The sequence below is a fragment of the Falco cherrug genome, chromosome 3 (assembly GCF_023634085.1).
Source record: "Falco cherrug isolate bFalChe1 chromosome 3, bFalChe1.pri, whole genome shotgun sequence".
Taxonomy (NCBI): domain Eukaryota; kingdom Metazoa; phylum Chordata; class Aves; order Falconiformes; family Falconidae; genus Falco; species Falco cherrug.
Window position 1 is genome coordinate 117,739,962 of NC_073699.1, and position 9,685 is coordinate 117,749,646.

The following is a 9,685-nucleotide window of genomic DNA, read 5'->3' on the forward strand; positions in this document are numbered from 1 at the left end:
TTGGGGATGGGAATGGGGCTGCACAGCTGCCCCTGGAAAATGTCCCTGCCAGGGTGGATGCTGCAGCCAGTGCTGCTGCAGCGATGCCCTACAGGCTCCTGCAGCCCCCCCTGACACTGCTGGGCTTCCTGCCCATGCCTCCGGTACCTGCGGCTTCGTGTTTGATTGCAAAAGCCAAGACAATAGTGTTGTGGTTGTTATGCTCTGAGCTATCTTCAGAAACACAAGGCTGGCATCCTGGCTGGGGCATAACATGTCCCCTTCACTTCACCCCTGCCACTGTGGCTCTCGGGGCGCCAGAGTCTGGGGGGACCCCATGGTGACAGCCAAAGCGAGGGCTGTGGTGTGCAGGATGAGTCCCACAACCTGTGTAGGGTCCACTGGGGTCAGGGGCAGCTGGTGCGTGGCACTGTCAGCCTGCCCACACCAAGCACCAGAGAGGGGACAGCGCAGGGGACCAGCTAGCTGGGGGCTGCCTGGGCAGCAGGTGACAATCCCCTGCCCATGGCTGGCCCCTCGCAGCACATCTCCCAGCCCGCCGGACCCTGCTCCCCCACCGACTTAGCATCCCCTTGCCCACCCAGTCCCTGGGAATTGGTGGCCAGGGCCACCCAGAGCAGAGACCCTCCGTGCTGGGGATGGCAGGAAGCCATCAGGGTTTGTCACTAGCTCTTGTGGTTGTTCGCGAGCTGTGAACCAGCTTCTCTAGAGTTTGCTCATGAGGCAGGAAACCAGGGCAGGTGGTAAGCAGCAGCGAGTGGTGGCGGTGGGGAGCGGGCGCCCATGTGCAGGGGGCTCGTCTCTGCTCCCCAGAGGGTCATTGTGCTCCTGCCAGGGATGGAGAGGATGTGAGTGAGGACACGGTACCTTCACACTTGCTGCCGGGCCATGGGAGTCTGAAAGCAGCTGGTCCTCCCCTCGCTGCCAACAGGTAACAGGGACCTGGGGGCGAAGGGGTCTGCACCCTCCGGACAGGAGCTGGGACCACCCAGGCGCCTGTGGAGGATGCGGGTTCCCTTGTATTCTCCGCGGTTGCCCCTCGGAGCGATGGAAATGGGGGTTTGGGCTCGTTGCTGCGGGGGGCTGTGAGTGCTGGTGCCTGGGCAGCGGGGTGTGAGCACTTGTGCCTGGGTGATGGATGGGGGGAGCGGGGCTGTGCTCCCCATCCCTCTGTGGCCTTTTAGTTGGGGTGAAAGTCGCTGTCCCGATGCCCTCTGCCCGCCTGGGGGGGTCTGCCCAGGGTGGGAGCGTTGGCCCCTCACAGGGCTCTCTCCGAGACCCCATTTCCAGGGAAAAATAGGAATTTCGTCCCCAGGACCAGGCTCTTGCCTGCCTGGCTGTGGATGAGAGCAGCTTAGGGACAAGCAGCAGTTTAACACTGGTCTAGCGGGGTCCCTGCCCGCTCTGAGGGCTTCAGACACTGAGCTACTCCTGGTTTGGGTGCCACCTCAGCACAAACACCTCCCCGCTGCAATGGCAGCTTTGGAGCCATGATGCTTCGCATCTTCTCTGTGAAGCTGGACCAGTGTGGGGCTTAGCATCCAGCTGGGTCACAGCTGGCTTGGGGTCACTCAGGACACCCTGGTGAGCCTTGAAGAGCATCAGGGATGGGGTCAGCCCAGCCTTCAGCCCTCTTCACACCTGCCCATGCTTGTGAGCAAACCACTGGACCTGGCCAAAGAAGTGGAAGGGCCGGCATGGGGCAGCTCCTCCTGCAAGAGCCAGGAGGTCCAGACACACTCCTGAGCAAAGCCAGGGAAAGGCACGTACACAGCTGTGCAAGGACACACATGCACACCCATGCATGCGTGCAGACACCTCCTCAGGGACATGATGAGGCACAGGGCAGGAGCGCCTACACATCCCTCCCAGGCAACCTTTGCACAAGAAATTCGGTTGCACAGATGCAGTCACAGAACCCAACTTCAAACACCCCATTTCACCAGGTGAAACGGCTGCTTAGTGGAAATTACACTGTGGCTTAAGTACATGAGACAAAAAGGCACAATAGCAGCACCTCCCTCCCCACCCTGGCTTCATGCAAGAAGGAAAAAACATCTCTTGGCACCGCTCGCCTTTGGTAAATGCGTCTGAAGGGCTGTGGGTGGGTTTGGGAGCCAAAATCCTCCGTGGGGCCAGGGTTGTGCTTGGGGCTGTGCTACCGCCTGGGCATCACCGGCACCTTGCCTGCTTCTCTTGCCATCAGCAGGCCACTGTGGTGTGGCTGAACCCCTTTTTGGGTGCCAAAGTGTGTCCCCAAATAGGTGTCACCAGAAGCTGAAGGCACCAGGGTGGTTTTTAGCATTTGAGTCCCCACAGCAGCACCGCACGGCACGCTCGGCTGCCCTCTCCTTGCCAAAATCGCCCGTCACCTGCTCCCGTTGGCCACTGTGGCAGTGGGCACCCTGAGGCTGCACTGTGGGGACAGCCCCCGTGTCCCTGATGTGGATGCCGTGTGGACCCCATCCCCCAGGGAGGGGGCTCCTGGTCTGCAAAACCAGCCCTGGCAGCGCTGGTAGGGGGGGTCTGGCTGGCAGCAGGTTCTGATGGCTGAGGCTGGTGACACCAGGGGCTGGTGGCACCCTGGGGACCCTGCACCCTCCCTGGGGGCCCCCTGTGAGCTCTTCCCTGCGTCCCATGGAGGCACAAGCTGAAATGAAGCTCTCAGTGCCGTGCCCTCCTCGGCAGCGTGGAGAGAGGTGGATTTAAGTGTGTGCTTGTGAGAAAACAGCCGTGCAATTGCTCCCGGGTAGGAAACCAAGGTGAAAATGGTGCCGTCATTGCCCATGGCCACCAGCTCCCAGCAAAGCAGCTCCCAGGGCTTAGCTGGCCTGCTGGGGACCCAGCACGGTGGGGCTGAGGACCCTTGCAGCTGCACCGCCTTGCTGCCAGATAAGAGCTCCCACTCGGCATTCGCAAAAGCAGCTGCTGGTTTTGGGAGCTGGGGCAGAGACACCTGGGCTGGCTTTCGGTGGCACGGGGCTCCCAGCCCTGCCGTTGGCACCCACCACCTGCAGAAACCGTGCCAGGGCCCCCCCCGAGAGCCCCCCAGAGCTGCTGGGCAGAGCTTGGAAAAGAGAGTTTTGGGGGCCAGGTCTTGGTGGAGATAAATCCCGGCAGCGTAGGCGTGGGGGATTCTGCAGAAGAGGTTTTTCCAGGGCTGTGGGCCACGTTTTCCATGTGACGCACCGCTGGGGCCTTGCACGAGAAGGCAAGAGCTGCTCAGGTGGTTTGCAGTGCCCATGCAATGCTTGTGGCATCGCTGCCAGGCTGCCCCGGTGCCCACGCCACAGTGATGGGGACCCTGGGGCACAGTCCTGTGCCAGCTTGGTGTCACCGTGGCCAGGGCTGATGCTTGAGGTTGGGGGTTCCTTGATGTTTCAGGGTGAGGTGCTGAGGATGAGGGCCCCCCTGAGCAGGGATGAGGGTTTAAAGGACAGCCCTGATGAAGGAGAAAAAAGAGCAGAGCCGAATTCATGGGGGAGGCTAATGAGAGCCCTGGGGGAGAAGGAAATCGGAGGTGACACAGCACCATGGGTGAGGGTGCGCCTGCATCCCCCTCTGACCCCAGGAGCTGCTTTTAGGGCCAGGAGGTGCCTGGTCCAGCCAAACTTCATCAAACAGCATTGCAGGGCCATGCAAAGATGTATTAATTGTTAATAGGATATTCATGATTAGGTTGTTATCTAGATGGAGGAGGGCGGGATCAGCCCAAGGGCTGCAGGGTGGGAAGGAGCTGGCAATGCCAGGCTGGTGGGAAAGGGGAGCCTCAGGCTGGGAACTAATTGCCTTCAGTCTTTTTAATTATCAAAGCCAGGACAAAATTAGGAGGAAATATGGCCGGTGACAAAGAGTCAGGGGATGCCCCCAGCTCAGCTGAGGACTTGGGAAGTGCGTGGGATGGGCCATGGGATGTAGGAAGGCAGACGGTGGGACAGAGGGATGGGGATGCACTGGAGCGAGGGGCTGGGGGGGCTTCTCTCACTGCCTCTTGCCCCCCCTGCAGCCGCCATGGGCTGCTGCTGCAGCTCAGACTATGATGAGGACTGGATCGAGAACATCGACATCTGTGAGCACTGCAATTACCCCATCGAGCCCAGCAGCAAGCGCCAGGTGAGGAGGGGGCAAGCAGACACCCCCCAGTCCTGGTGGCCAAACGCCTCCAGAGGTGGCCATAGGATGGCCAGACCCCGGGAAGGCGAGGGCTCACGCGGCTTCTCGTCCCCTGGCAGAGGCTGATCCACAACGGCTCCGAGGTGCAAGACCCGCTGGTGTCCTATGAGGCCACGTCCCCGCCATGCTCGCCTCTGCAAGGTAAGGTCTGGCCGGGGCAGGGGGTGCCTGTGGACACCCCTCGAGTTGGCCACCACCCCCCTGCCCCTCCGCTTGTTCTCCCAGATAAGCTGGTGGTGGCCCTGTACAACTACGAGCCCAAGCACGATGGTGACCTGGGGCTGCGGAAGGGCGAGAAGCTCCGCATCCTGGAAGAGTGAGTGAGCATCAAGAGCATCCCAGCACCCACTCCATCATGACCCCACCGCTCCCCAGCCAGCATCCCGGTGCTGTCAGGGGTGTCCTTGCGGGGTCCCAGCAACCAGAGGGAGTCTCACCTCACTGTGTCCTTGCAGGAGCGGGGAATGGTGGAAGGCACAGTCGCTCACCACCGGCCAGGAGGGTTTGATCCCCTACAACTTTGTGGCCATGGTGAACAGCCTGGAGCCTGAGCCGTGAGTAGGGCTGGACAGGGGCCATGCCCTGCCAGGGGCTGTGCCGGCAGCGGGGAGAGTCAGCAGCATCCCCCGAAGCACCGGTGGGTGCAGGTGGCCTGACTCCCCCCCGCCCCAACCATGTCCCGTGTCCCCAGGTGGTTCTTCAAAAACATCAGCCGCAAGGATGCGGAGCGACAGCTCCTGGCGTCAGGCAACACGCACGGCTCCTTCCTCATCCGGGAGAGCGAGACCTCCAAAGGTACCATCCCACAGGCCCTGCCGGCATCTCCGGCCACCAGCACAGGGAAAGGTGCTGGGAAGCACAGGAGGAGTGCTGGGATCCCACACCCACATGGTCCCATCTCCCCAGGCTCCTACTCACTGTCAGTGAGGGACTTTGACCAGAACCAGGGCGAGACAGTGAAGCACTACAAGATCCGCAACATGGACAACGGGGGGTACTACATCTCCCCCCGCGTCACCTTTGGCAGTTTGCACGAGCTGGTGGAGTATTACACACGTATGTGCCATCCAGGGGCTGGTCCTGCCTGCAGGCAGGGGATGGAATGGGGGCAGGATGGGGATGGGATGGCGATGGGGATGGGGATGGGGATGGGATGGGGATGGGGGGGATGGGATGGGGATGGGATGGGGATGGGGAGGGATGGGGATGGGATGGGGATGGGGATGGGGATGGGATGGGGATGGGGACACACTGCTACCCGTGCCCCAGCAAAGTCATTAGCTTATGCTGGGCCCCCTGTGCCCTCTGCTGCGTTGACACTGGCTCTGCCCCCCCCTCCCCCATGCCGCAGGCAGCTCTGACGGGCTGTGCACCCGCCTTGGCAAGCCCTGCCGGACCCAGAAACCGCAGAAGCCATGGTGGCAGGATGAGTGGGAGGTGCCACGAGAGTCGCTGAAGCTGGTGGAGAAGCTGGGAGCGGGGCAGTTTGGAGAAGTTTGGATGGGTGAGTCACAGTGAAACTGGGGTGCTTCCTCCTGGATGAGGACACTGGTGTAGGCAGCGTCAACCAGGCCCCACGGCATCCTCGGGCTGGGGAGGGGTCCAGCTGGGGTGTCGCATGGAGCAGCCAGCACACCCCCAAGCGTGAGACCTTGGCTTTTCACAAGACCCCTGGGAGAAGGGAGAAAACCAGCAGCTAAAACAGCCCAGGGGCAGCTCTGGTTTACTGAAAGCCCCCCAGGCTTCCCCCTGTCTCCCACCCCTAGCCACTCGGACCCCTGCGCTGCCGCCCAAGCAGGCACCCGCTGCCCTGATGGGCGTGCTGGTGGAGGTGTGTGCACAGGGGCTGCACCATGTCTTCGCGAGCTGGGCTCTCTCGCCCTCAGAGCAGATGCAGCCACAATAAGGCTGTCGCTGCGGTTGTCACTGCAACGCTGGGAGCAGCTGGAGGCTCAGAGGCAGCGCGGAGCCTTGAGCGTGCTGTGATCCAGCCACAAAAGCACCTCCTGCTCCTCGGGTGCCACATGGGGAAGACACTGGGGCCGCCCTGCTCCTCTCCATCCTACCCCGCAGGCTCAGAGCGGGGTCCCTGCCTTCGCTCCCATGGGTGCTGGCTGTCCTGTGAAGTCCCCTCCAGGTACCCAGCAGAAGCCTGGCTTCAGCATCGCTGCCCAGCTCCCCCAGCTGCCCTCTGGTTCAAAGCCCAGCAACCAGCAGCTTCCTTTCCTCCGTGTGGCTGAAAGCCACATCTAAAAGTCTCTGCCTGGTGGGTTAAAATGTGGTTACAGGTTTTTGCCCAGGTGGCCAGTACGGAGCTATGATTGTCCCCAGATGTCCTCTGGCAGTCTTCCAGGGTGCGAGGTCCTCTGCCCCTCATCAGCCAGCCTTTGCCATCTCAAACATCTCTCGCTTGCGCAGTCTCGGGTTGGGATGCGCTAGATCTGCAGTCTCCACGCTTGCCCCCTTGGCTGGCACCGCTATTGCCACGTGTCCCCCCGCCATGCCTGATGATGGGGTCCCTCTCCCCATCATGCTGTGCCCCATCTCTCCACAGGCTTCTACAATGGCCACACTAAGGTGGCCATCAAAAACCTGAAGCAGGGCAGCATGTCACCCAGTGCCTTCCTGGCGGAGGCCAACCTCATGAAGAACCTGCAGCACCCGCGGCTGGTGCGGCTCTACGCCGTGGTGACGAAGGAACCCATCTACATCATCACGGAGTACATGGAGAAGGGTGAGGGCACCCAGGCTGGGGTGGCTGGCGGCTGGGGTGAGGGTGGGGGTGGCTGGGGGCTGTGAAGAGCCACAGTCATTAGGCTCCTAGCTGTTCCTATCCAGTGGTCAGTGCTGGCTTATGTGTCTTGAGCTGCTTTTGGTATCATTTCCCCCTCTCCTCACTCTGCCTTTGCATCACAGCTGTCCCACTGGCTGGGAGCTCGGGGGTCAGCCCTGGCAGGGGGGAAAGGACCCTGCAGGCAGGCTGGTCTCCTGCCCATTTGCTCCTGCCTGCCTTCCCCGGGGGTTGCAAGCTGCCCAGCCCCACATTTGGTGTTGCCATAGGGGACAGTGCCCTGGTGACCCCACCACCATGATGCCCAGCTCCAACAGATGCCGGGGTGGGAGGCAGTGTGTGTGCTTGCTGCTGAGATCTGTTGCCTTCATTGCAGGCAGCCTCGTGGACTTCCTCAAGACCTCGGAAGGAATCAAGCTCAGCATCAACAAACTGCTAGACATGGCTGCACAGGTCAGGGGGGGGGACAGAGCTGTGGAGCTGCTGGTGGGGAGGGCTCTGCTGGGGCTGGAGCTGGGGCTGCCCTGCTTGGGCTGGTGGCTATTAATTGCAATTCCTCCAAACCACAGATTGCTGAAGGCATGGCCTTCATTGAGGCCAAGAACTACATCCACCGCGACTTGCGGGCTGCCAACATCCTCGTATCGGACACCTTGGGCTGCAAAATCGCCGACTTCGGGCTGGCCCGCCTCATCGAGGACAATGAGTACACGGCTCGTGAAGGTGTGTCCCCAGCCGAGCCCTGCTTTTGGGGTGCACACAGCTCAGGGCCATGGGGAACCCCCACCCAGCCAATTCTGGGGGCCCCCACGGTGCTCCGGGAGCTGCAGGACTGCATGCAGCCACGGGAGAAGGAAGCAGGCGGGGGTGCAGACAGCCTTCTCTCCACTCCATCTCCCCGCAGGCAGAGAGGGGGCTGCGGGGCCCTGCGTGCCCACCCGACACTGCTTTTGGTGGGGTGACAGCCCTACCTGGTGGCTACTGCTGGAACAGGCCCGCTGCAGGGGTGCTAGCCCATTCTGGGGGCTCTGTAGCCAGCCAAGTAGCAGGGGGGCAGAAGGGCTGGCTGCCACCAAACCCAGCTTGTCCCCAGGCATATAGCAGGGACAGAGGCTGACTCAGGGTTGTCATATCAGATTAGGCAGAGAGGGGCATTTTCAGCTCAGCCACAACGTTTTATTTTCTCCCCTCCTGCTGTTTTTCAGGGGCTAAATTCCCCATTAAGTGGACGGCGCCGGAGGCTATTAATTATGGGACGTTCACGATTAAGTCTGATGTCTGGTCATTCGGCATCCTGCTCACGGAGATCGTCACCTATGGCCGGATCCCATATCCAGGTCAGGATTTCCCAGCAGCTGCACGACAGAAGGGCTGGCACACGCACGCAAGCGCACACCCACGAGTGTGTGCATGCACTCCTGCACGCACACACGCTCCCAGCCGCCCCATCTGGCTCCCTTCCCTGCCAGCCCGCGATGGTTTCGACCGTTTCCCGATGCACATGGCCAGCCCCAGCCCAAAAGCCACTGGGGGTTTCAGAGGCAGCAGAGGGTGAAAGGAAGTTTCCCGGTGGGATTTGCAAACGTAGGGTGCTACCTGTGACCTGGGGGTGATCCAAATTCAGTGCTGTGCGTGTTGTCCTCACAGGGATGACCAACCCCGAGGTGATACAGAACCTGGAGCGTGGTTACCGCATGCCGCAGCCAGACAACTGCCCACAGGAGCTGTATGAACTGATGATGCAGTGCTGGAAGGAGAGGCCTGAGGAACGTCCCACCTTCGAGTACATGAAAAGCGTGCTGGAGGACTTCTTCACTGCCACCGAGGGCCAGTACCAACAGCAACCGTGAGGACCCCAGCAGCAGCAGAGACACCCTTGTGTTGGGGTGCCCAGGGGTGCTCCCCCTGCACCAGGTCCCCACAGATTCCACACGTATTGCCCCGGGGCATTGGCGAACACTGCCTGGACCTCAGCAGTAAAGATTTGAAGTGCTTCGAATCTTGGGAGCAGCAGATTTCAGCCCCCCCAGAAGGCGATGGAAGGCCAAAGCCGACAAGTGACTCCAAGGAGTGGAGGGCTGGCACGTGGGGGGCTCCGTGGGGGGCCCGGTGGGTGCCCACCACACCATGCCTGCACTTGCCTGGGGGCAAATCCAGCCTCCAGCCCCACAGCAGGCTGCTTGGGGGCCACACCAGCCCTCTCAGGCCCCTCTGGCTGGGCCTCGCCTCCTCCTTCATCCCCGGTGATGGCAGGTGGCCCCTGGCAAGCAATGGCCACCCCAGCCCTTGGCTGTGGGATGCTCCTTCTCCTGCCATGGTGTTGCCGGGACCTGCCCCGTAACCGCCGTTGGGTTTTGGGGAAATAAAGGCCTTTGCAGCGGCGGTGGCCGTGGGGCCTCCCTGAACCCTGGGGAGGACAGGCCAGCGGGGTGATGCCCTCAGGGGACAGACCCCCCTTCACACCAACCCCACCCCGGGGTGCTGCTGGGGGCCCCAGGCCACTCTCACGCTGACCCCGGCTCTGTGAGACCCCCACGGCCCCGCTCTTGCCGACCCCGGTGGGACAAGCCAGGGCCGAGGCCTGGGGGCAGGTGGAGGCCTCTACCGTGTGTCCTCCCCCCCCCCGCCCCTCCGCCGGGATGGTTCAGCCCCACCTGGCATTTCCCCCCACTCTCCCCCGGGAATGGTTCCGCCCCACCCACGGGGACCCTCTCCTCGTTT

At 62.0% G+C, this 9,685-nt stretch overlaps 1 protein-coding gene across 2 annotated transcripts; it reads left to right on the plus strand.

The window, feature by feature from the left end:
* Window positions 1–720: 720 nt before the first annotated feature.
* LCK (LCK proto-oncogene, Src family tyrosine kinase) lies at window positions 721–9,345 on the plus strand. 2 transcript variants are annotated; one of them, XM_005432760.3, is made up of 13 exons: window positions 723–931; window positions 4,007–4,113; window positions 4,233–4,314; window positions 4,399–4,489; window positions 4,629–4,727; window positions 4,865–4,968; window positions 5,080–5,229; window positions 5,525–5,677; window positions 6,728–6,907; window positions 7,341–7,417; window positions 7,534–7,687; window positions 8,170–8,301; window positions 8,612–9,345. In XM_005432760.3, exons 2-13 carry the CDS (start codon window positions 4,012–4,014, stop codon window positions 8,812–8,814), a joined length of 1,527 nt encoding a protein of 508 aa, XP_005432817.2. In that variant the 5' UTR covers window positions 723–931; window positions 4,007–4,011; the 3' UTR covers window positions 8,815–9,345. The 2 variants fall into 2 exon arrangements, with proteins under 2 accessions (XP_055561117.1, XP_005432817.2); XM_055705142.1 differs by having other exon boundaries at window positions 721–931; window positions 4,233–4,489.
* The last annotated feature ends 340 nt before the right edge of the window (window positions 9,346–9,685 follow it).

Bases quoted from the DNA above. Each gene is read 5' to 3' on its own strand.
- LCK (XM_055705142.1), top strand. From the start codon at position 4,012: ATGGGCTGCTGCTGCAGCTCAGACTATGATGAGGACTGGATCGAGAAC. The intron at 4,490-4,628 runs GTGAGTGAGCAT...GTGTCCTTGCAG, and splicing joins AAGCTCCGCATCCTGGAAGA to GAGCGGGGAATGGTGGAAGG. The intron at 5,230-5,524 runs GTATGTGCCATC...CCCATGCCGCAG, and splicing joins GCTGGTGGAGTATTACACAC to GCAGCTCTGACGGGCTGTGC.